The sequence below is a fragment of the Podarcis muralis genome, chromosome 2 (genome assembly GCF_964188315.1).
Source record: "Podarcis muralis chromosome 2, rPodMur119.hap1.1, whole genome shotgun sequence".
In the NCBI taxonomy this organism is placed as follows: Eukaryota; Metazoa; Chordata; class Lepidosauria; order Squamata; family Lacertidae; genus Podarcis; species Podarcis muralis.
Genome location: NC_135656.1, coordinates 100,733,176 through 100,759,844, shown reverse-complemented (window position 1 = coordinate 100,759,844; position 26,669 = coordinate 100,733,176). Strand labels below are relative to the sequence as shown.

The 26,669-nt window shown below is 42.1% G+C and overlaps 1 protein-coding gene across 24 annotated transcripts in view; it reads right to left on the bottom strand.

Annotated features, from left to right (window-relative positions):
- CADPS (calcium dependent secretion activator) overlaps positions 1-26,669 on the bottom strand; it is a 337,672-nt gene that overhangs the window by 145,679 nt on the left and 165,324 nt on the right. For all 24 annotated transcript variants that reach the window (XM_077925069.1, XM_077925070.1, XM_077925077.1 and 21 more), the window contains exons 9-11: positions 25,397-25,463; positions 15,418-15,526; positions 14,159-14,371 (exon numbers count right to left, since the gene is read on the bottom strand). In XM_077925069.1, the coding sequence (XP_077781195.1) occupies positions 14,159-14,371; positions 15,418-15,526; positions 25,397-25,463 (389 nt within the window). The remainder of the gene's footprint in view (positions 1-14,158; positions 14,372-15,417; positions 15,527-25,396; positions 25,464-26,669) is intronic.

Below are 26,669 nucleotides of genomic sequence, written 5' to 3'. Positions count from 1 at the left end.
TTTATCTTCTATCAAATTAATTTCTAGCTGCACGTCTACAGAGCAGCGTTAAATATAGTTTTATCTGGTTGGCTGATGACACATGATTAGCCCTGTATGTTTCTCAGTTCAGTGGCAAGGAATGTGTGAATTAAGTCAAACACCTTGGCTGTAAGCCATAGTGCCGGCTCTACCATTAGGCAGAGTAAGGCAGCTGCAGGCTACAGCAGAGAATGTCAGCCCATCATCAATACTGATGATTGTGCAATGTTAAGTTACAATGGACCAGGCTGTAAGTTTACTTTCCCTTCAGGCTTAAGACCTTCAGCACAGTCCAGTGTAACCTTGGGTTTCAAACTGCAGCACACTATGAGCAACCAATCAGATGCTGTCTATCTCTTTCGACAGACGATGCCCATCCCCTCTGGGCCAAGATCAATTTGATGAATACAAATACACCAGCAAAAGGCTTCCCCACCCCTGCCATTTTCAAGTTTTGCAGCAGCCAGAATAATAATCACATAATAAATGAAAAGCTTCACAGTTTTAACAGGCTGGATGAAGCTTTTAAAAATTATTTTAAATAGTCAAGGCTGTAGTGTTCAAATTTCCCCGAGTAGACTGCAAGCTGACAAATTGGCTGGAGGCCTTCATTTGCCAGTTCTGCTCAGATATTTCATGACTTTTCCAATTATGAGCCATGGTGCCTTGTCAATCCCGATGCTTTAATAAGCGAGCCAGAGTAAACTGGCTACGAGTTGAAAGCGCCCCTCATCCTCTAAGCGGGTAGAATTCTGACCTCACAGGAATCCAGTGTCATGCTCAGCCTCTTTTAATAGTTATTAAAAATTAAATGAACTAACCTACATGATTTTTTTTTAATTAAAAAAACAGAAGCTTACATCAGAGTCTTTATCACTAGACATGGCTCTCAGTATAGGTGGGAAACATGTTTACTTCTCTCTCTCTTTTTGCAGAAGAAACTGGTCTTCAGAATACATGTCATGCACACAGGTGCTTTTGCAAAGATAAAGAATTGCACCTGTGCTTGGCTGTGCCTGTCAATGACTTCCCCTGCATCCTACCTGCTAACACCAGGAATAAGAATCAGCTGGGACAAAGTTCACTGCTGAGTCATCACTGACCCAGCTTCCCGTAAGAACAGCAGATAGGCTGCAGGCAACCAGACTGACGTATCAGCTTTTGAGAGTGTCTGCCTGCCTCCATCAATTCCCTGCTTCCCTGAGCTTCCTACTAGGTGTCTTGGCCTTGCTTTTGTGCCCTGAGATGGTAGCATCTTGTCCTATATTGCCTCGACTCTAGACCTGACTCAATTTGGGCCAGGATTGTGGTCCATGGTCTTTTGTAGTAGACAAACTAGGGAGCATGTGGCAAAACTTTCTGCAATGCACCGCATCAGCCTGTAACTGGGAAGAACAGGATGACTGCCGGCTGCCCTGTATTAAAAAATTTCTCCCTGTACATTGAAAACTTCTCATTTTCCCAGACACCATCATTTTTCTGTTTAAGTAGGAGTGCTCTTCCCTCCACTGAGAGTACTGATAAATGCTGCCCCCATCTTCAGTACTGAGCAATGCATTCCAGGGACAGCCTTTCTCTAGCCAGGTGCTGTTGGCCCAAACCAGACCTGCTTCTATCATGCTCACTGTGCTGCCCTCCCCACCAGCTTGGCTGCATAATGTCGAATCCTGGAATCACTTCCCAGAAGCTTACTGCTCACCCCGGGGCAGTGGTGTCCTTCCAACATGTGTTGGACCCATTCTATGTCAATATCTAGCCTGATGTGATGATTACCATGAGGTGACAATTTCACGATGGGATGGGGTTAACAGTTTTAAGAATACTGCCTGTGTACACTCCATGGGGTAATGGTGGTATGGAATTTATTAGAGGTTTAACAACTTGCCAAGCAATCTTCTACCTAGCTTCCAAACTTTAGAAGCCTCCGTATCAAGCTCCCACGCTAACGTGTGAGCGTACCCAGCCCTCATTATGCTGGTGGCTGGGTTAGGCTCATGCGGAGGTGCAGTTAGGGGAACCAATGCCTCCACATGGGGGCTGCACACAACCGCTGATCATGGGTACCACGTTTTCGAGCTGCTGCAATCATGCGCATCTCAGCAGCCACATCCATGCAGAGGCTATTGTTCCCACAGAGGCAGGGGCAGAGGAAGGGGATGTGTGGTGGGCGCGGTCCGCCCCGGATGTCGCCACCGAGGCAGGTGACAAAATGCCAGGTAGCATTCACCATGGGGTCTGCAGCGCGCCTAAGCCACACATCTTTCCTGGGAGAGACGCGGTGGTTTATGCATGCAGGCTCCGCGCTGCCCCAAATGGTCTGCCCGCCGCCTCCCCCTCAGCTGTAAGGCAGACTGAGTGAGAGGCTTTGCGGAGCGTCCTGCCCCGGCTGGCCCCGCCCTGTGGGTGGCTTGCCCCGCCCCTGGGCGCAGGGCACGCGTGCCGCCCCAGGCTCCCGATTGGCTTGCACCTCTGTGTAAAGTTCGTCATGTGAAGTCAGTTCTGTGAAAGCCACTGCTGTGAAAAGAGGTGGTGGTGAAGTTTGCAGTCATGTTGCAAAGCCAGAATGAGCAAGAGCTACATAGAGGTGGGTGTACTGAGCTCCTTTGCAGCCACTTCATGCCTCTCTTTGTGTGAGCAACCGGACGAGCACTTAAACATAGCCTTCTGTTAGGTGCAAACCTAAGCATGCCTTCATATTCTGGCCTGTCGGGAGGCCAAAGGCCATAGTTTCTGGGTTTGCATACGAAGGGGAGCTATGATAAAGAGCCCTGGCTTGTTCAGCTACTTCTGTGAAGGGGAGGTGCAAAGCAGTTGCAAAGTTCTCTACGTGGGTTCCTCAGACAGAATACAATCTGCTGGAGATCCAGATACTGAAATGGACAGGCCTTACAGAGCAATTTGAATTTATACGTTCAAATAGTGTTCACTGATCATTAGCTACAGGTTAAGACTGAAGAACGGAAGATGTTCAAAATTGCCCTCTTAGATCTGGATACATAAAAATAAAACATGGCTCAAGTTGGAGATGGGTTTGGAAAGTGACTATGCTGCAGACTAGGCACCCAGACACAACTTTAAATGTTATGCTTTCTAATTGCATTGTAGCTCTTTGGAATACCTAGAATCTATGTTGGAGGATAAAATATTAATTAACATCCTACGTTGGCAATGCTGTTTTTCCCCCCTTCATCAAAATGATAAAATAAATGCACCAGCAAGCTGTTTTAGGGTTTTTGATTGGCTTCCATTTTTAGCAAGTGTTGATTTGGCTGGGGCAGAAATATAGACTTGCACTAAAACATTTCTCTTTCTAGGAAAAGCAAAGCATGATATCTAAACCTACTGTCCTTTGTTACCTTCCCTCCTGCTCCACTTTAAATTACATATGGGTCTAATGGTTTCAATGCAATCCCTGCCAGCTATATTGAAATATAAATATTCTTTACAGTTTGAAAAAAGATTTTAACCAATTATCAGGATTAGGTGGGTTTTATGCCATTCCTTGAATATTGCAGATGGTTGTTAGAGATCTTAAATGAATCACTGGTTAGCAATAAACTATTTTGGTTGTTCTAAAACCCTGATCTTCTTGTCAACAACAGCAATGACAATGTAAACTTCCACAGCAATGTACTTTTGGAAGTCTTTATGTTAAAGGATTTGGCACATTTAGGATTCTTTGGCTTGGACCTCCATTGGGAGGCGAAGGCCATGTTAATGGATTCCCCCTTCCCTGTGAAACTGCTCTGCAGAGTTGGGGGACTCTTCGGGAAAGTGTGGTAGGGAGGATGTAGGGCAGGCATGGCCAAACTTGGCCCTCCAGATGTTTTGGGACTACAATTCCCATCATCCCTGACCACTGGTCCTGTTAGCTAGGGATGATGGGAGTTGTAGTCCCAAAGCTTCTGGAGGGCCAAGTTTGGTCATGCCTGATGTAGGGGGAGATGGACTTGCCAAGAATTGCCTCTCCCCCTTCTTGCCAGTGCTGCATCTTGACCCTTTCCATGTGCAGAAAGAATCCAATACATTCAACACGGTGCTGAAGGCCAAGGAAATGTTTTGTTTTGGGGAGGTTTGGGGAGATTCCGTAATAGGAGTTTGGTATCACAAACAATACTAAATTATTTGCAAGTTTTGGATGGAAGCCTTTCATAATAGAATGCTTCTCTGGAGAGGTTTCTTCCTCCTCCCACTACCATGCATTAAAATGTATTTTTTGGGGGGGTGGGTGGGAGATATTGGTTGTGAATCAGTGGGGGCTTTTCAGCTGCTCCCTTCCTGCTGCAGCCTTGCTGTGCCCCTTAAAAAGTTGCCCCATTGGACAAGGGACCATATGGACTGGATTTTTGTTATAGGCATATGGGGCTGCTGTTGAAAGGGAAGGCTCTCCTTCAGATCAGCATGCAATCTCTACGGTAGAGAAGATTCCAGGTTCTATTTATAGCATTGACAGGTAAGACTAGGAAAGACCCCTGCCAGATACCTGCAAATCAGTGGTGACAGTGCTACGGTACATGGAACAGTGGTCTGACTTGATTTAAGGTATGTTCCTATACAAGCACGGCAATTTGCGGGTTAAATCAGCAGACGTAAACCTCTACTGTCATTAATAATGTTTTGTATATATGCCTCACTTCTGAAAAGGCATGTTGCCATCAGGAAAATACAGCTTTGAAAAATCCTGCCTTTCCCCCTCCTGGTGCTATAAGGTTGGCTGTAGAAAGGCTACTTTGGGTCTGTTATCTTCTGACCAAAGTAGACAGAAGCGTCAAGCATCTTTCTCTTTCTATTTATTTTTCTTCTTGTTGCTACATCAAGAGTTTAGACACATTCTGATGGAGCCTTGCAAATGGGTGCAAAACTCCATGAATGATTCCTGTTATAAAAGGCTGCAGCGCATTCATTTGTTTGCAAGGGTCTGAAAACCTGTTTTATTTATTTCTCAGGGAATAAGTAGCTTTGTTTTAGCTCAAAAAGCCAAATGAGCATCTTAGTACATTTTTATTTTAGAACAGATTTGTTTATTTAAATATATATATATATGCGCAACCACAAGCAACCGCTGAATTGTAAATTAAAAGGTGACTTTGTATTTTATTCATCTGGAAAATGTGTGCTTGTCATATCTGCTTGACGTTACAAGAATGAAGTTATGGTTTGGACAGTAACAAACAATGACACTAGTCAACCTCATCAGTAGACATGAAATAAAGGAATGACAATGATTGATGGCAGCTATTCATTTACAGATATTTCTAGAAGATTCTTTATTGGCATAGTCAGGCAAGCATACATTCTCTCTCTCTCTCTCTCTTTCTCCCCCCCCCCCCAATTCTTAACTCTTCTTTAGCTCTGCACAACAGTGGATAAGAGGGCAAAAGGGACTTCAGGCAACTCCCAGCCTCTTGCACACACAGGCAATTGCATGCTTTGAAGAACTACTATGCTCCTTCATAGTCTCATAGGTCTACGCTGAATGGATGCACAGAAAGTAACTACTTAGTAACAAAACACTGCAGTAAAGTGTCTAAAGAGAACAAGCACACTTCAGAATTGAGAGAGAGAGAGAGAGAGAGAGGGGGACAGGCAGAGAAAGAGAGAAAACCCTGAGCAGCATATAATTCGGTTCTAAACATTGCCTCACTGCTAATCTTGGCATTTGGCGTACCAAATCTAATTACACGAGGTTGCTATCTCCCTTGCTGTTTTAGGGTGTGCCATAATTTTGCCCCTGGTTTGAAGCCAACGTGATTGTTCTTATAGGACTTCTCACTTGAGTAAAGTTTCATACAATACTGATCCCTTCTTTGGCATTATTTCAGTTGCTTTAAAAACAAAACAAAACAAAACTGACCATGCTTTATAGTGTTTGACTCCCTACGGCATAAACAAGCATATTCCTTTAAATTTGTTTCAATGGTTTCTCTCCAGTAATGCATTTAACTGTAAATCACTAAATTATGTTATTGCAATAAGAGAAGTGTTTAATAGGTAATGTTTTAGTGGTGCTCTGAATAAACTAAGTGGTCCATTCAATAAACAGATTTCCGAAAACAAAGGAGCGTGCCAGTCACTGTATTTTGAATTGTTTTGAATGGAGTAATTAGAGGGGATTTTTTTTTTTGGCATTGCATTGCTGTTAAAAGGTCCAGACAGTGATTTACAGTATATCTGAAGTTCATGCAAAAAAAATGTGAAAACTGAATTTGTATTATAATACTGCATTCCTGTAATGTAGCATCTGCAAGTTGACAATACAAGAAAACATAAGCAGTGTTCTCATGAGAGATAAATAGAGACTAAAGCAACTAAAAGCACACACATTGCTGAAAATAAAACAACTAAGAGGATAGCAATGCATTCTAATGCAAGATACATACTGTCAGACCAGAATTCATTCAGTCTTTCTTTTTTTTAAAGAAGCAAAATCCAGATTTTTTCTACCCCCAACTCTGTTCTATAGCAAATCTGATCCTCTTTAGACCTCCCCCACCAACTTAGAAAGAACTAAAAAGAAAAAAGAAAATAAAAATTGAGTAAAAGAATTTAAATAAAAGAAAATAAAAGTATTTGCTAGAAGTGGTGAAGAAATTCTGCCTGGTATCCAGGGTATGCTTATGGAAAAAAAGAAAGAAAAGGGGAAAAAGGAGTATTGCCTCATGGACAGGAGGTACAGCAACCCAACTGCTCCATTTCATTATTGCATTCAGAATACTCCAGGTACATATTTGCCAGCTCTCGTGACCAGTAAAAGCTCCAATTCTCTCTTAAGTAAAGGTGCACTCACCATTTGTATGAGGAACAGCTTTTTGAACATAAATAAAAAATTAGTACAGCATATCGTTTAAAAGTTAACATGGAGGGGAAGGGGAACTTGTTTTTATTAGGATGGGTTCAGCTTGTCTTTTTTTGAAAAAACCCAGGATTAGGGGAAAGGAAACAAAAAGATGATTTAGCAGCTAAAGATCCCTTACATTTTCTTTCTTTTAAAAAGACTGCTGTTTTGCTAAAGCAGAGTTATATATGAGATTGCATGCTAAAACATTCATTTTAATGGATTTATTTTTAATTTTTAGTGGCAGTGGTGGAAGAGGGGGAATGGTGAGGATGGGATAAAGGAAGAAACCCTATCGCTTCTAAGCTATTCTCTCCCTCTCTTATGTGGTTATACATATGGATATGTTGAAAAACGAAAAAGCAAAAGTCTACCAAAATGATCACCACATAAGATACATGTTTTTGGTTTCTAGACCACTGGAAACTGCTACTCAATAAGCAGTCATACTTGCGCCCGCAGGGAACTATTATTGCTCTTGTTAATTCCCCACCACTTTAACATACAGCACCTTCCCTCATAAGGCTCACTGCCCTACCTTTCTATTCTTGGAAGTGTCCAGGGTTAACACCATTCTGCTGGTGAACTACACCAAGCTAATCATTGGAACCGGGGGAAAACAAAACAAAAAAGAACGGTAGGTTGGCAAAGTGCAGAATGATCTGTTGTCAGGCATCAAAGCAGTCAAAACTAGATGTCAGTTCCATGAAACAAAAGAAAGGTAATAGTTACAGTCTCATTGTGATGTTAATTCATATTTACAACCTTGGGATGAAGAAGAAGAAGAAAAATAAAAAGGAAAAGAAAATGTCAATGGTTGGCTTTTACTAAGAGGATCAGTTGATGCCAATATGAAAGCCAGGGAGAGAAGGCAATTATGCAAACACCACATGCATCCTAATTTCAGTATGGAAAACTTACATTTCAAACCTAAATTCAGGAAAATAATATGGAAAATTTATACTACAAAATCTAAACATGAGAAAGATTTAAGAGGAGGGGTGGGGTGGGGAAGCACATTGCATATGTCAGATAATCGACTCTGATTATCTGATCTGTGCTAGCTACAGGGAAGCACTTACCCTTAAGTCCAGCTAGAAGTTAGCAGGGTAAGAAGGAACAAACCAGAATAACATAAAGGCTAGCAACAAGGCTCAGGAAAGCAGACAGGAGTTCTAACCTAGCAGCTAGAGTACTTGGGTTCAAGCAAAGAATGAAAAAAAAATAATAATAAGAGTAATAAGAAAATCAAAGACAAATAAAGAAACTTTAAAACAACACGAATATACAACAACACTTAACAGCTGTTTTTTTTTTAAATGAAGCTCAAAAACCTAGCCATATAAATATATATACAAAATATATAAAGGGTGAAACAAAGGATCACACGAATTCTCAAAAAGAACAGCCAAATCTTTTGCACGTGATGCGATCAACATCGTAAAATAGAACAGATACCACAAATCAAACAAAACGAAATAACGGAAAGGAAAGGAAAAGCACAGGTGATATGTGAAACAATTACTGAACAATCTTTCATGTTTAAAAGAAGGTTTAAAAATGAAAGTGTGTGTGTCTGTGTGTGCATTTTGGCTAGCGTGCCAGTAATAAAACAGAACAGATAAAAATTGATATCCCCAGACAAGTGGCCGTTTCATGAAACTTTATATATTGCCAAAGGGTGTTGTGCATCATTTTAGGAGTAATGAACAAAGGCTTTGGGTAGATTTTTGTTTTCCTTTTACTGAAAGCATATATAGCATGAACCTTCTAGCTTACTAACACTGAAATCCTATGCATACTTTCCTGGGAGTAAGCGCCAATGAAAACAGTGGCTCTTACTTCCGAATAAACATGCATAGGATTAAAGTGCTGGTTTTTATTGATTTATTGGTAGAAACGAAAAGCAATAACAAAAGTACCAGTCTCTCACAAAAAAATGGGATTGTTGGACTTTATAAAACTGATGAATAGCAGGATCTATTGTTTTCTGCATTTAAAATGCCCGCAAAAATACACTCCACTTTTAAATTTTATATACTTAAATAAAAGCTATCTGTTTCATTCAAAGTTGGAAGCCAGCTATCATACGGGAAGTCGAGCGTTGCATAAAGTTTACATTTGCTAAGACAAATTAGGTGGGAACCAAATGAATTCAGTATTATTCCCAAGTTTCCTAACTGTAAAATGTGTTGTTCTCGAGTTTCTGTTTTACAGACAGCTTCATCGTAAGAACGGAGTGTTGTTGTTTTTTCCTGGTCAGTAACACAATGCAGCTCTGCCATCTTTAGGCAATTTATGTCATCTATGAAAGCATGAACAAAAATTTTACACTAATGAAAAGTGCCTCTAATGTGTACTTTCTTTCAAGCCTTTCATGTAGCCAAGAACTATATGCTACTGTGAACAAGGAAAAGTAAACAAAAAGGATATGCAAGCTAAATGCACAAGAATAAAAGCGTTTCTCTCACAATAGTACTTACCTTTCTGTGGTTGAAGAAAAATAGAGAAATGAAACCCTTTAAAATGCAATACTTGATTTACATGGGAACTGAACGATTTGTTCTGTTTTCCCTGTGTGATACCTGGCAGTCATCATCATGTGTGCATAAAAAGGACTCACTTCTGATGCTTATATCTCTACCTGCGTATATTTTTTTATTGCCCACTGATGCATTTTAACAAGGAGCTCGGTGTTCTGATGCAAGAAAAAAAAAGTGATGCAAATATGCAGGCATTAATAAAGCACGACCTTTCACAGCCTGAGCTCACTGGTGTTTTGGTGAGCAGTGGGGGGGGGGGGAGAAGCAGCTGCGATGCATGGGTTCGGGCTAAAGGCCTGTGCACATATTATGCATTTGCAAGGTGCACTCGCCCCAATATTTTTGTTTAGTTCATCCCCTCCCTTGATTTATGTAAACCACTTAGAGGTCTCTGTCAATTAAGTGGTATATACCGTATTTTTCGCTCTATAACACACACCCGACCATAACACGCACGTAGTTTTTAGAGGAGGAAAATCCGTAGGCATGCCATTTCCTCCATAACACGCACAGACATTTCCCCTTACTTTCTAGGAGGAAAAAAGTGAGTGTTATGGTGCAAAAAATATGGTAAACCCAAGGGTAACTGCGTTTCAGCTCATACAGGACTGTATGAACATGGTGATTTATTATTATTATTTACAAGATTATGGATTACCTTTAGCAACCTCTAGTGGTAGTTTTTCAGCTATCTGGAGCTACCTATAGCCGTACATGTTACCTACCAGTCATTTTCTTTCGGCCAGGACTTAAAAGGTCTGCAGTTTTCTACCCTCATAATACTCTGCTGTGGTTGTCTTTGTTGGCATATGTGTCTGTTTCAATCACTTTGTGAAGAAACAGAATTATCAGAAGAAATAGGAATGCCTTCAGCCACTGCATCCATTTGCTAAGACGGAGCATGTGATGTTTTCTTTAGGGACAGGTTTCTGGAAAGGAGACTCATTTTCGTTGCCCTATTTGCTACTCCAGCAGAGGAGAAATGCAGGGAAAAGCCAATTCTACTTCCACGTTTTTTTTCCAGATTTTAAAGCACATTTAGCACACACAGCTTCCCCTGTGAAATCCGGAGTACTATAGTTTATCCCTCACGGAGCTACAGTTCACAGCACCCTTAAGAAACTGCAGTTCTCAGGATTCTACAGGGGAAGCTGTGTACTTTAAATGTATGATGTGGATGTGAAGCAAAGCCTGCAAATGAGAAGGGATGTCTCCAGGGAAGAGATATTCCACAAAGGAACACATGATTGCTCTTAACAGCTGGTCAGTTTTATAAACAGCTATGCTAGGAATAGGGATGCGGATGGCGCTGTGGGTTAAACCACAGAGCCTAGGACTTGCCGATCAGAAGGTTGGCGGTTCGAATCCCCGCGGCGGGGTGAGCTCTCGTTGCTCGGTCCCTGCTCCCGCCAACCTAGCAGTTCAAAAGCACATCAAAGTGCAAGTAGATAAATAGGTACCGCTCCGGTGGGAAGGTAAATGGCGTTTCTGTGCGCTGCTCTGGTTCCCCAGAAGCAGCTTAGTCATGCTGGCCACATGACCTGGAAGCTGTACACCAGCTCCCTCGGCCAATAAAGCGAGATGAGCGCTGCAACCCCAGAGTCGGGCACGACTGGACCTAATGGTCAAGGGTCCCTTTACCTTTATATGCTAGGAATATAACTCTGGCAGAATCTGGGTATCCAGATCACTAGATCTTTTAATATAAGGAGCTCAGCAGTTAAGCCACTCAGAGGAAACGCATAATGTGTGCACAAGCGCCTTGACATGTTCTGTCTTTTCCTCTCTCTCTTTGCCTCAAAGTCTTGGTCAACATGGTGTTAGATATACAAGGCTGAAAGTGGGGGGTGGATCAGGGAAGGGGCCACATTCTGCGATATGATTGGCCCATCCCAAAGCAGGGTAGCAGTCTGGTGCAGCCGTAGCTAAGTCTGGAATTTCCATTGTCTCATTTTGAATGTGGTACGTTCTCAGATGAGCACCGCAGAATTATGAGTCAAAAAGAGGAGAGGGGGACCATTTGGAAATCATTATGGAGGCTCCCAGTGCTGACCAGGGAGATTCCACGGGCTTGAGATTTATATGTCCCACACTTCTTGACTTTGCCAGCTAGGGATTGCGGGGAAAGGAGACCATTCTTTAAGAACTGAAGAGCGAAACAGGAAATTCAGAATCCTGAAAGGGGCCAGGTAGGTAAAGACAGAGCACATGGAATGCTTGGAATGGGAATGACACAGCTTTGGGGAAGAGTATTAGATTATGTAAAGGAGAAGTATTCTTATGACTCGCTCTTGGATCAGCCAGCCATTCACTGAGCTAGGAAAGGCCATCAGACTGCTCTGTGGGGTCCTTGTGCAAGCAATTCAAAAAAGTATGCTGTTTACTTACCTTCCCTGCGTCACGAACGTGTGATGTCATTAGAATCATGAAAACGGGCTGCTCCTAATGTGTGCAGTGTGTGTGTGTGTGCACATACACCTAAAGGTGATGGGCGCGAGGATGCACATGCCATTATAAGGCCCAATGCTATAGCATTTCAATCCACCAATCAGTCAAACTGCCACTTAAGTCAATGAAAGTTTTCCTTTTGTAACGGGCAACAGAAGGGAAACCATGAAAGGAACAACCTTCAACCGGTCTGCATCATGCCATGTTTTCATTCGTACTGAAATGAAAACCAAGCTTTTGCTGGGCAATAATAACGTCAGAGTAAGAGTCCAAGCTATGCAAGCATGTGATAAAACAATATTGGCATATCTAAATATTTCTCAAATCTTTAAAAACCCTCACTGATATACTCTGTAGGGGGAAAAGGAACTAAAACACGATCAGTAGTGAGGTGTCTAAGAGTCCGTATATGTAAAGGCAAGTGCTTTTGATGTATTTCAAATTTACCAGAGCCTTCAACACATGAGAGGGCAAGGAAGGCTGATGTACAAACCCATGCTGAATCTTTGATTTTGGGCTGCTTAGAAACTTTTGATTTTCAGGAGTCTTAGTGAGAAGGCTGAAGCGTGTGTCAGCTCACCATGGGTTTACTGTTCACGCAATTGGTTGATTCCACCATGTGGAAGTGATCACAACCCTCTGGAAATGTTGTGGAGAATGGGAGAATCATGAGCTCCACCTCCTTGGCATACCATACATCTGCAAAGGAGGTTAAGCGCACAATAGGCCCCAATGCACATAGAAACAAATGACTCAATCTGTACATTGCAACATATGGATTATATAGGTTCCACTCTATGCCCATGGGTCTATTTATTTAAGTCCCTATGCAGACAGTATAATCTACACATGGTGTGATTATAATTCTTCTTCCACACATTGACTGCAATAGCTGCATAGGGCTCAAGTGAGTAAGCTCCCCAAACCAACTTTTTAAGCTGAAACTGGTGAATGTCCTACACCAAAGATTGTGCTGGAAATTTATTTAGCTCCTTCTCCATGGGACAACTTAACAATCTTAGCACTACAATTAGTACCATTATTCTAAACCTCTTCCCAAAATCATGTCTCTGAGCTAGTTAAAAGTGTTACTTGATTTTAAATTCTCCCGTTTTTCTGTTTTTCTGTTTGACGCTCTGGGTTTCTTTGAGAGGAAGGGTGGATACATAATTAATAATATAAATAAATAAATATCTCTCAAATTGCATGGTTAAGTTGGCAATCTTATACACACTTACCAGGAAGCAAACCACATTTAATCCAATGGGTCATATTTCTGAGTAGACACGCATAAGATTGCACTGCTAATGAATCTATTTCTTTTAAAAGGTAACATTTGTGAATGGAAATAAGTTATGTGTTTGTGGAGTTTAAAACTCTTAAAATAAACAGTTCAAAAACAGTAAATTGATTATTACAATGAAAAATTTACAATCTAGTGGCTGAAAACCATGAGTGCACCACAGATTTATTTGGTCTTGGGTTAAGAGGTTCTTGTTTCCTGTAACTAACGAATATAATCCTGACTATCTGTGCAGTTTGCTAGACTGGGTTCCTGGTTGTTTAAATTTGGATAACAGATAAAACAAAAAAATGTGCTTGTGATCTACAGCTGATTTGGAGGATACGGAAGGTGTTAGGTGACTGGATTTACACATTTATAATACATCTGCTTTTTCTAAAACAACACCGGCAGAAGACAGCCTATTCTGTCCTATATCAAAACACCAATCTTGAAAAGATGGCTGATTCCTGGCACTGTATCAACCTGGTAGCCTCCAGCTACAGCTGGACTACAGCTCTCATCATTCCTGACCATTGATCATGCTGCCTGGGTCCGATGGAAGCTGTAGTCCAAGCATCTAGATGGTACCAAGCTGAGGAAGGCTGGCATAAACAGCTGGTTTTGTTATGGGACGGAATATGACTGTCCTTATGGTTTGTCCCATAAAAATGGAAAGCACAGAGAAGAACTGAAAATGGACAGCCCTGAGTGGATGTTTATGCAATTGTTGTAAGGAACAAGTGTGGCATACCCTACCGCCTTCTGAGACATCTCCTCTGAGAACCTTTCCATCAAGTATTGCATTTTAGACTTTACTCTGGATGTTTCCCAATAGGATTCTTTCCTCAGTCCACTGCGCACAGCATCCAGAACCCTCAGATGTGAAGATAAACCAATGAAAAATGTATTTTGAAAAGGTTGAAGCCCACCCCTGCTCCTCCATTCATGAACAAGCAACCTTTTGAGCAACCCCCCCCCCAACTTCTCGTCTCTCTCTTTGCTTTAATTAGAGCTTGTTTTACTTACAAAATTGAGAGATTGGGGCGTCTAGCTGGGGCACGTTTCCTCCTTTAGCATTAAGCTTTTGAACTTGAGTGGGGGGCACAGGCTTGTGGGACTGGCCAGTGGCTCGGTACATGGCTTGGACCCACAGGATTCGGTCCTGCTCATCGTCGCTTGCAAAAATCACCGTGTCGCCTTCTTTCACCGCGTTAAAAAATGCTCTGCCGCCCTCCAAACCTGAAGAAGACCAGAAACCAGCAATTAGAATGGCAGCAATTGGAGATGTGATTTGGGATTCTGCGGCTGGGATCCTCAATGCAAGGTTAGGCCAATGAGGCTTTCTCCCCTCCTGCCCGTAGTCTCCCATGCCTCCAGGAAAGCTGCTCCTGAAGGCCAGGAGATTCTCCAGAAAGAAATGTGATGTGGTGCAGAAAGCTGCAAGATGCAGGGGGAATCTGAAGCCCCTGCTTCGTATGAGCGTTCAGGCAAAAGACTTTTAGCGTCCAATCCAGCAAGCAGAAGGGGGCAAACGACTAGGGTCAAATGAAGCTTAGGAATGTAGGAAGCGGACTTATTCCAAGTCCGACCTTTGGACTATCTAGTGCCATAGGTTTGCATTGGCTGGAAGCACCCCTTCAGGGTTTCAGACAGGGGTCTCTCCCAGCCCTACAAATAAATGGACACACATAATGTACAACCAACCATTGGAATGCGACTGTACCAGATTCTATGTGATGTTCTTTCTGCTCTTGACACTTAAGATGTTGCAGTCTCCAGGCAAGTCTTTAAACGGGCACACACTCAACCTCCTTGAAGAGCAACAAGTTACTGCAAAGCCCTTCCTCATACTCCTCCCTCGTGTTAACGGACGGGCCCATCAGCCCTAATCTATGGCATTGGCTACCAAGGCTTCTGCCACCACCGCCACCCTTCCATCATAATCAAATATCCCATAATCAAAGACTTGGGAGAGATGTGGAAGAAACCCTTGCCTCATACGCACTAATCAATCAGTTGCCCGTGAGTACGATTTGGGGATCATATCATTATGGATGCAGAGACTGAGGGCAGTTTTCAATGACAGGAAAATGTAATCTATAGGATTTTATCACACCATGTGGGATCAGAGGGCACCAGTTTAAGGACCCCTTTCGTAGCTTGCAACAACAAACAGAAAACAAGCAGCTTGCAGAAATAAATGGAACAAATCCTGATTAGGCCCATAACTGTTCAGCAAACAAACGGGGAACCAGATAATAAAAAGCACCAGTTGACTTATCTACCTGGCTGTGGGTCTGTGTAGTCCACCGTGTATCCATCAAGCTGCAACAGCTCTTGAGGCTCAGCTTTTTTCTCTCGGTAACTGCACATAGCAAATGTATATTGGCTAACCTGCAGGAAAATCAGAACACTTAAATAGCACTCGGTGATGACGGTTCTTCGAAGTGGCAGCATCTGCAAATATTTATGCAGCCACTTAAATATCTATCTATCTATCCATCTATCTATCATCTATCTATCTATCTATCTATCTATCTATCTATCTATCATCTATCATCTATCTATCTAGGGGACGACAGAGGATGAGATGGTTGGATAGTGTTCTCGAAGCTACCAGCATGAATTTGGTCAAACTGCGGGAGGCAGTGGAAGACAGGACTGCCTGGCGTGATCTGGTCCATGGGGTCACGAAGAGCCGGACATGACTAAATGACTAAACAACAAGAACAACATCTATCTATCATCTATCTATCTATCTATCTATCTATCTATCTATCTATCTATCATCTCTATCCATCTCTATCTATCTCTATCTGTCTATATCTATCTCAGTTGAAACCCTAGTATATAAAACCTCTCTCTAATTATAATTTGGGATCATTACCACCAGTCTTGAAGTGCACAGGTTTCTACTTAGCGGAAGAGAGAATGTTGGGATACTACATTCATCATCCTAGGGGCACAGAGTAAGACCTTGGCCTTCCAATAATCAAATATATGCCATGGAACATTCTTGTCCACAGAGCAGTCGTTAGGCAGAACAGGGAACGATAAAAGGGAGCAAATGGGACTGGACTGTGGAGTTGTAAGCATGGTGCCTGATGTTGCAGATGTGCCCATAAAGACCCTCCCTGGCACATACAGGGCCCTGTCCTCGTGCATCTTCACAGCTGAAATTAGGCTTGAAAAAAGCCTCTTATTAGCTACCACAGGCAGCTTCTTTCAAGTCTAATTTCTGCTGTAAAGGGGGTGGGATTTGTGGGAGTGCTACTCTCCAGGAAGATCACCCTGGTGGCATAACCCCCCCCCCACATTTCCAAGCCTAATTGCTGATAAGGGAGGCCGGAGCGAATGGGTGTGTGTGGCTGTGATGTGAATGCAGCTTGGGGTGTGTGTGTTGTGGTGCAGGCAGGCACGGCTGCGGCAAGCAGGTATCACCTGCAACATTTTCTCCAGTTTGTAAATGTGCCCACAAACTGCTGTCCCCCACCCCGGGCTGTAGTTCAAAGACGAAAGCATACTGTGACCAACTTGTGAGAGGTTTCAAAATAAGTGTTCCTCTCCACGCTTCATATTTCTTAGATACACATTTGAGATTTTTTTTTTTTAAGTTCACCGCTAAAAATAGGTGTGTTTGGAAACAAATGTATCATATGGGTATATTTGTCAAAGAGCTGTGATGGTCTGTGACTCCCTGTTGATTATCATTGTACCAGGCATTTTCTCAATTAAAAGTTGATGCCCTTGCCATGTGCGCAAGGGCCCACGAAAACTTTCTGCTCTTGGTTTTCCTTACAGCTACTTGTGGCATTGCGTTACTATGGCGTGCCCAGGAATGTCGGCAGAACCTGTGGCTGTCTTCTGCCCAGCAGCCTAAGGAAAAGCTTGAGGAGCTTAGTTTAGGCAAAACAATGTCAGTCTAATAAACCCATGGCTTATTTGATCAAGGACAGCATTGGGTCCAATCCCTACTTCCTTCTTCTTCTTCTTGGCATGCCGTAATAGTAAACCTAATTTTCCTGTTACAACAGAACTGGGAAACCGTAGTTTACATAATGCTTACAAACCAAGAACATCACATCTGCACTGGGCCCTCGGCTGTTCACTTGCAGATGAATAACCCATGACTTTAGGAAACCAGAGGTAACCTCCTCTACACAGGCACTAGATATGGACTGCAGATCTCTACTCCCAGTCCCTGAGCAGTTCAGAATCCATGAACAAGCACAGAATAGGTTTTAATTATCCTAGAAGGAGATTAGTCTCCTGTGCTGATAAGTCTCAGATTTATCAGTTGGTGGGCAAACACTCTATAGCCCTTGCCTAACTTCATTGAGTTGTTTTATCGTGTTTTTAATATTTTGTTGGGAGCCGCCCAGAGTGGCTGGGGAAACCCAGCCAGGTGGGCGGGGTATAAATCATCATCATCATCTCCATGGGGCATCCAGGGCAAGAGACTTCCAGGTAGAACCTGTTGAGGGTAGTAGTAATAAGGAGTCAAATGGCAAATGAATAAATTGTTCTGACTATGTCCAAAACGATCCTTTAACATTCCTTAATAAATGAGTTCACGGTGGGCTTTTCACTCCCTGAATTGATCCCAGGGCTTTTGTTATTTTTATTTTTTTTGAAGCTATTGTCCAAAAGGCGGAATCTACATGCTTTGAAACCGCTTATCATTCATCTGGAGAGCGCCAGAGTGACACACTGTCAGAAACAATGTGCACTAAATTGCTGGTTGCCAGTCATATTAAAGCAATATGAAGACCCCACAGATATGTACAGTTGTTGTCGTTGGTCCTGCAAATGGCAGCTCTCAGTCCTCTGATTTACCATCTATCTGCGTGACATGACACATTCAATGTCAAGTTCTTGACGGCACTCTTTTTGCTGGCTGCAGGGAGCTCTGGCATCGCCTTGAGGTCCCCATCAGGCTGCATCAAGAGCCAGCTTGTACTTAACATTTGAAAAATCAGGATCGTCTAGGAGAAGGCAGTTAGAAAGCAAAGGATTCTCCTCAGCTCTAGGCTAGGAACTTACAGGGAAATTTACTGTCAAACGATTTCAAAATGACTTTGTTAAGGTTGTGTCACATTCTGGATTCCTGACGCAATTATATTGGTTTGGACATTTCCTTGACCTCCGAAGGAAACTTTGACTCCGACAATTCCTTAAAACTCTCGTATCAATGCATTGTGTTTGTCATTTTGGAAGAACTGGGGGGGGGGGGTTGGAAGAAATCCCCCCTCACTCGCTGGATGTGAGAGTGTCTGCTGCCCATCGCAGAAAAGCTACAAGACTTCCTTCCAAACTACACTGTACTATTAGCAAGAATGTATATAACAAGATGTATATCCACACGCACACACATAAAGACGCACGCACAAACCTTGCTAGGATATACAATAAGATGTGATTTATTAAAAACAGAAGATTTTTCAAGCAAGCTAAGATAATTTAGTGCCATGCTGCCCTCTTCTGGTCTCAAATAATCATTAATCGTGTCCTTATAACTGCCACCACCTCACTCTTGAATCTGTTGCTAGCTTCTCTTGCTACTTTCTCCACACTTTGATTATCCATACTTTAAAAACCCACAAGATATTGTTGTGGTTCCAAAAACCCACACGAGGAAAGGGAGCCAATTTTCAAGGTGTTACTGTGAAGGATTTCTCACCAGTCACAACCCATCTGGGTATCTCTAGTCATTCCTTGCATCACCCAGGCCTTCATAGCGCTGGCTTTCTTTTGTTGCCTTCTGCATTATTGTTTGCCTGCTGAAAGGCTTTAAAGATGGTTAGCATCTACAGGGGCGTGTGTGAATGAAACCTGCCCACTCAAACCATGCAGTGCTACCATGGTCTAATTCTGACGCCTGTGGGTGCAACTACGCTCTTAAGGCCTTCTCTTCGTATTTGCAAAACCTCTGAGGTGTATCATCCATTGGCCCCATACCTTTGTCATGAGGTGGTGTGGGGGGTTAGCACCTCCTGCCCTGGAAAGGTACATAGCACATATAACACCAGTCCTGAAAGACCTACATTGGCTCCCACTAACATTTCCAAGCACAATTCAAAGTGTTGGTGCTGACCTTTAAAGCCCTAATTGGCCTTGGCCCAGTATATCTGAAGGAGCATCTCCACCCCCATCACTCAGCCCAGACACTGAGGTCCAGCGCTGAGGGCCTTCTGGTGGTTCCCCCACTGCAAGAAGTGAGGTTACAGGGAACCAGGCAGAGGGCCTTCTCGGTAGTGGCGCCTGCTCTGTAAAATGCCCTCCCATCAGATGAGAAGGAAATAAACAACTATATGACTTTTAGAAGACATCTGAAGGCAACCCTGTTTAGGGAAGTTTTTAATGTTTGATGTTTTATCCTGCTTTTAATATTCTGTTGGGAGCCGCCCAGAGTGGCTGGGGAAACCCAGCCAGATGAGCGGGGTATGTATGTATGTATGTATGTATGTATGAACAAACAAACAGACAAACAAACAAACAAACAAACAAACAGCTGAAGGAGGAAGTTGGAAGAGCAATGTTCTTTTCCACTTCCTGTTTCAGCTCTATGGGCTTTTCAAGGCTCAGATCAGCACCTGAGCAGATGAACAGCAAGCATAGCAAATGAGAGGGCAGGATATGACATATATATATATATATATGAGATATACAGTGGTACCTCGGGTTAAGTACTTAATTCATTCTGGAGGTCCGTTCTTAACCTGAAACTGTTCTTAACCTGAAGCACCACCTTAGCTAATGGGCCCTCCCGCTGCCGCCGCTGCACGATTTCTGTTCTCATCCTGAAGCAAAGTACTTAACCTGAGGTACTATTTCTGAGTTAGCGGAGTCTGTAACCTGAAGCGTCTGTAAGCTGAAGCGTCTTTAACCCGAGGTACCACTGTATATATAAGAATAGATGATTAATGTTAAAATTATGGTTAAATGTATATAAATGAAAATTGGAAATAAAAATTAGAAAAGTAGGCCAAGGGAGGGGTCTGAGGGACGGGGGCGGGGGAGAGAATGGAGCAACCAGAAGAGATGGGGTGGAGGAGTGAGAGAGGAGAAAGAGAAAGCACATGTACACATGTTGTTCTGAAAGAAGAAATGCAATGAGTCCAGAAATATTTCTAACTAATAAAAAAGCTGCTTCCCTTTTGTGTGTCCTTTGTTTGCTTCTTGGAACACTTACTGCATTGTTACCAAGCGCAGAGAATAGAATGAGAGAGAAGGTGTGTGTGGGCTTACACACGGGTGAGATCCAATAAAATGGACCCTCCTAAGCTTCCTTCATGGGTTTCATCCCTTCAACTCACCATCAGATCACAGCACATCTCTCTCTGTTGACTAAACTATTAAAAAAAAAAGTATCTTGCAAACCACCCTGAGATCTTTTGATGAAGAAGGGCAGAATATATATAAATCCAGTGCTTTTTTCCTGGGGGGACGCAGGGGTATGCATGCCCCTAAACATTTTGTGAATCTAAGTTTGGCCTCATTGAAGGGCAGTATTTCAATATGAGTAGGAAAATGAGAGCACCCCTAAATATTTTTATAGGAAAAAAAGCACTGTATAAATCTTAGCAGCAGCAACAACAACACTCTTGCTCACGTGTCTGTGAGACAGAAAGAGAAGTCATTGTCCCTAGATATGCAGCATGTTGCTGCCACCTCCTGGACAATCCGTGACAAATGATGACAATGTTCAGTCTCCAGCTTCTAGTTGCTCAATCAAAATAATCAGATCTGAATTACTCCATGAGTGTGAAATGAGGGATGCCAGCAGATATTACATGTCTGTGGGAGACTGGTTCATTTGTCAATCAGAATTAACATCTCATCAGGGTTTTTTCTTTCTGCAATGGTTTTCTCTAAAATAATATATTTTGTAATTCTGCAAATGTGTTCTTCATTTGTCATCTATTTTAATGCGTATGATTCCATTTTTGCAATGTTGGGTACCTGATGCATGATTTTCTAGCATATGTAACTGAGCCTGAACAACCCCAGTTCAGTATCTAGAGAGATAAGCTTATTTGCCTTTTGCCATAAAAACAATAGTGTGGTACCTTAAAGACAAACTCATTTATTATAGCATAACCTTTCCTAAATTAATCAGCTGAAAAATGGAATTTAGAAGGAAAATTCCAGTATAAAACTGCTGAATTATAACTAACAAGAAGTTTAATTTCATTCATTTGAGTCTGAACAGAATTTATTTGCTGTCCTGTCCCACCACAGATGTTAGTATATTTTTATTCAATAGGATTTGAAACCTCAAAAAGGTTATCCCCAGCTACAAAAGTCACTGGGCTTATTTTGAATACATTTCAGCTCTGATTTACTTGTCACAGACTCTACCTCTATTTATTTACTGATAAGATTAATTCTAAACTTCCAACTCATTCGAAAAATATCGTGGCAGTGTACAATACAAATGCTTTTTCACTGAACTCCAAGTTCTACAAGCCCCTTGTTTAAGCAGAGGCTGGATGGCCATCTGTCAAGTATGAGCTAGTTGAGATTCCTGCATTGCAGGGGCTCGGACGAGATGACGATTGGGGTCCATTCTGCTAAATGCGAATTACATGATGCAGTGGACTCTAGCCCATGAAATCGCATGCCATAATAAATGTGATTTCGTTTAAGGTTCCATAAGCCCTATTCAGGTGTTTGGTGCATGTAGGTACCAAATGTGTGAGGAGTCTAGAGAGGGTTCGCCTCACACCTTGCATGAGCAGATCTCAATCCTAGATGACAACGCACACACCAGCAACACCTTTGGCTGACACAACAGCACCAGTCTGAAGGCAGTCTATGCAAGCGCAGATATATGTGTGTCAGGCTCTATCTACAGGGAGAGGCCTCCTGGTTCCCCCCACTGTGAAGGGAGTCTTTCATGCTGATCACACATTGGGGAGAGTGTCGTTGTGGCATGCACTTTGACATCGAGGGGCTGGGACTAGTCAGCACATTCTCAACAGCCCCTTCACGTGACCTTATGGAGCAGTGCAATATCAGTAGGTGGAGGCCATGTTCCTGTGTTGCTAGGTGGCAGTGATGAGGGGAGGAATTCACTGTAGCACTCAGTTAAAGTTAGCGAACTTAAAAATGGAAAGCGTAATGCTGGCGGTCAACAAAAGAGGTTTAAAGACTGTCTCAAGGCAAATTTTTAAAAAATGTAATATAAACACCAACAATTGGGAAACACTGGCCTTCGAGCGCTCCAATTGGAGAACAGCCTTTACAAAAGGCGTCATGGGCTTTGAAGACACTCAAACTCAGGACGCAAGAGAGAAATGTGCTAGGAGGAAGGCACGCTTGGCAAATCCACACTGTGATCAACTCCCACCCGGAAACCAATGTCTTCACTGTGGAAGGACGTGTGGATCCAGAATTGTCCTCCACAATCACTTACGGACTCATTGTTAAAACCGTGTTTATGGAAGACAATCTTACTCGGCTACGAGTGATCGCCAAAGAAGAAGAATGCTATCAGAATGGCTTGCAGAAGAGAGAGTGCAGCATGGTTCTTGCGGCTGGTTGTGCACCAGATTCCTGCAGCTCCAGTACGACCAGTCGCATGACCAGTTGCACAACAAGCTTCCGCTAGCAGAACTGATGCACTGGATTTCACACTGCGCAACCATTATTCTCACCCTTATGCTAGCCCAACCGCCCTTGCACTGTCAGAGAACGTTGAATGTTCCTCAACTTTTTCTGGGTCCAATCTAAATTGCTGGTTTTAAAGATCACCTTATCCCATATGTACCTACCTGAAACCTTAAGACCATTTTGGGGGACATATAAAAACCTCATTGAATGGGGCTTATTCAAGAAACAAATCCCAGAAATTAAAAAAAGACTGCCAACCAAGAACAATCTTCGCTGCTCACTTGATAGGGGCAAGCTCTTTCTGTTATATAGTGACAGGAAGCTGGCTTCAAAACTTTGGAGCCACCATAAAAAAATAATCTTGTTTGGTAGTGACCACCAGCTGTATAGCTGATAAGCTGTCAAAAGACTTTAAGTGCCAGATTTTAAAGACCAGGAACAAACATGTGTGAGATGAGATGACTAGAATCATATGAAAACACACCAAAGATTTCTGTGACATCATTACGATGCTACAGTTGAGGGATGTCTGGTCTGATGCTTTTAAGAGCCTCATATACAGCTGTAGCCAGTAGGGTAGTTCACAAGCAAGAATCACTGTTTTGGTGTTGTGAGGGCAAGACGAATGCCTCGCAAGATGAAAAACTCGCTAGAGGAAAGGGTTTTCCGTTTTTCGAGCTGCTTCGCAAGACGAATTTCCCTATGGGCTTGCTTCGCAAGACGAAAAAAATTCTGGGTTTGAATTTCTGTGTGGTGGGTGGCTGGGGGAACAATTGGGGAGGGGTTTGCAAGAATCTGGAAGCTTGTGTGGTTTTTTTCTGCATTTTTATGATTTTCTGTGACCATTGGGCCACTCTGCTGTTTTTTAAAAAAATTCTGGGTTTGAATTTTGAAATGCTCTTTACAGTATGTGTGACTTTAAAGAGCACTTAATAAACTCTTGTTGTACCAAATTTGGCTTTGTTTGGACTTTTTTTGACCATAGGAACACATTAATTGATTTTCAATGCATTCCTATGGGAAACCGTGCTTCGCAAGACGAAAAATTCGCTAGACGAAAAAACTCACGGAACGAATTAATTTCGTCTTGCGAGGCACCACTGTACTAGATAGAGCAATTGCTTTTGTGATGCTATCTTAGAAGAGCCGCAAGAGCAATCATTTCTATTTCTTTTTTAAAAAGAGGCATGCGGTTATATCTTATGGACTCCCATATGTGAAAATAAATAAGTAAGGCTGGAGGTTGCATCCACCTCAAGCTTTTCAAAGAACATCTATCTGAAGGAGAAAATGAAGAGATACTTATAAGACATTAAGTGATTGGCCTTTCCCCCACTTCCTACAGTAAAAGTGTTTCATATAAAAACTTCTTGGAATTCTCCAGCCAGTTATGAGCATTAGACTGACTTTGCCATGCATTTCCCCTGATTTATGATGCCGTGGACACATTTTCATTCCTAACCTTGGGGTCATATTCTGCCATCACTTTCACACTGCATAGCTCAGAATTTACAATGAGGTGAATAATGAGCCTGTGCTGTGAAATTTGCATGCAATTAGCATTCTGTTCATTGCAGAGGTTAAATTTGCAACCAGAGTGGTAGGTGATGTACAGAAAGGCACTCAGCAAAACCGAAAGAGAACACACACACTCTCCTGGACTTGCTCCAAAACTATTATGAGTATGTGATCCAAGAGGATGTGATAATGTTCTCTTAGGTTTCATGATACAGAGGCAAGGGAAAGCTGTTTGCGGTCGGACAGGCACTCTGGACTTTAAGAAGGCCAAATTCGAAAAGGTTAAGAGAATATTGGGTGAGATCCCATGGTCAGAAATACTCTTAAGACAAGGGAGACAAGATGGATGGGAGTTTAAGAAAGGTGAAAGACCATAAGACCATTCCAACAAGAAAGAAGACTGAGAGGCAGCTAAAGAAACAGGTGCAGCTGCCTAAGGAGCTGACAGATGAGCTGAGATTTAAGAAGGGCATGTATTAAGAAGCGGAAGAAACGGAACCTGGAACAAAAGAGCTTTTTAAGCCTTGTTTGCTAGGCAAGGACTTCTCAGCACGCCGGCTGTAGGAGCTTAGGAATGCTTGTGTGTTTCTTGCAGGAACATGCATCACCCCTCAAGATCTTGTGAGAGCATCCCAGAGCTGGTGTGCTGAGTGGGCCTTGCCCCTCAAGCAAGGCAGAGAGTTTAAAAGATCTCCAGCGTGGCTGGATTTATCATGCACAGTTTCAACCAGCCTGTCTTCAAGTGCGTATAGTTGAAATTGTGCAAGTTAAATGTGTGTGAAATGCGATTGTACTATAGTGGCTTATCTAGTGGATGAGGTGAAACCTGAGCTTCAGATTTTTTGGCTTACATATCTCAGTCTTACACCAGCATTACCCAACCAGGTGCTCTCCAGATGTTTTGGGCTACGAATCACATCATTCCTTGATCATTCCGGCTAGAGATGAAGGGAGCTGTAGTTCAAAATATTTGGAGGGCACCAGGTTGGGGAAAGCTGCACTATATTATACCCGTTCTCAGAATTCATGATTCCAAAAAATAGAATTTTTAAAAGAGATATTAAAAAGAGCAAAGCTGGTAAAACCACCTCATGTTAAAATAAGTAGAACCTTTATTAGTCGAAATATTACCTGGACCAGCACAAAGAACCTTTTCTTCCATCTCTTCCAGACATTTTTGCCAATGGCCCACAAATATCTACAAAAGAAGCAGAGGCAATTTCAGTAGGCAAATATCTACGGGAAAGACTAAGATTATGGTGAGTTTAACATAATACTTACGGTGAGTTTAACATAATATTTTTTTCATTCACAAAGTCAAAGGCTATATAGTCAGATATAAAGGCAAGGTTTACCACATCTCTTATCTCACAAATGCTTTTGAGTCTCACAGTTCAATTAATACAGGCAGGTCTCACAATCCAAACACAATGTGTTCTCAGAAAACCGTTTGGTGAGCTTTTGCGTAACGAGTCAATTATTTCCATCTGATTCCTATGGGGAAATGTCTTCCTGACCATGAAATTTTCACCCCAATGTGACAGAAAAACCCAGGAAAGTCCAGGAAAGCTCTCTGAAACCTTGCAAAAGGCAAAGAAGGAAGGAAAAATGCTCTCTTATTTGCTTGATCTCTTTCTCATAACACAGTTTCTGGCGAAACAGCTGCCATGGAGTAACAAAAGACAAAAAGTAAAGCTTGTTTATGGCTACTTATTTGTTTACAGTGCTACATGCAGATCCAGCTGTTTGGATATCTGAATCTGTGGTGTGTATGGCAAGGTTTGGATACTAATTTATCATGTTTGGATAAGTGAAATGCTCAAAGAATAAGCATTTGTATAGTCGGACCTGTGTGTACAGTAAGCCCACAACTTGTGCACATTTATCTTGTGTACATTCAGCTTTACGCACTTGACAATATAAATATTAAAAAAACAAAAACATAAAAGGGGTTGGGTGTCCAGGAACACATTGCACCCAATGTGTTTTGACTATATGTAATTATGGCTTTAGGTGATATCCCCATAACTCAACCCACATGGAAACTAAGGGCTTACTGAAGAATTTATAAATATGCTTCAAGTGTTGAAAGTGCGGATATGGGCAAAGCAAGAAAAAATATTTTTGTGTTGCGATTGCTGCAGCAATTTGCTATCTTGCTTCATGATCATTAATTTATTACAAAGTGTTGAAAACATGGATACATTTGATATGATTTATATCATTGTATCAAGTGATGAGGAGAATTTTACTGCAAATCAGCTATGAGGGTGTGTTAAAAGGAGGGCATACGATACTTCAGAAATATATTAACATCATATGCGATAGGGTGTAAAAAAGGTTTTGTTTATGTTTTCTGTAAATATTTATTGTTGTTTATGCTTTATACAGGTCATGTTTACCA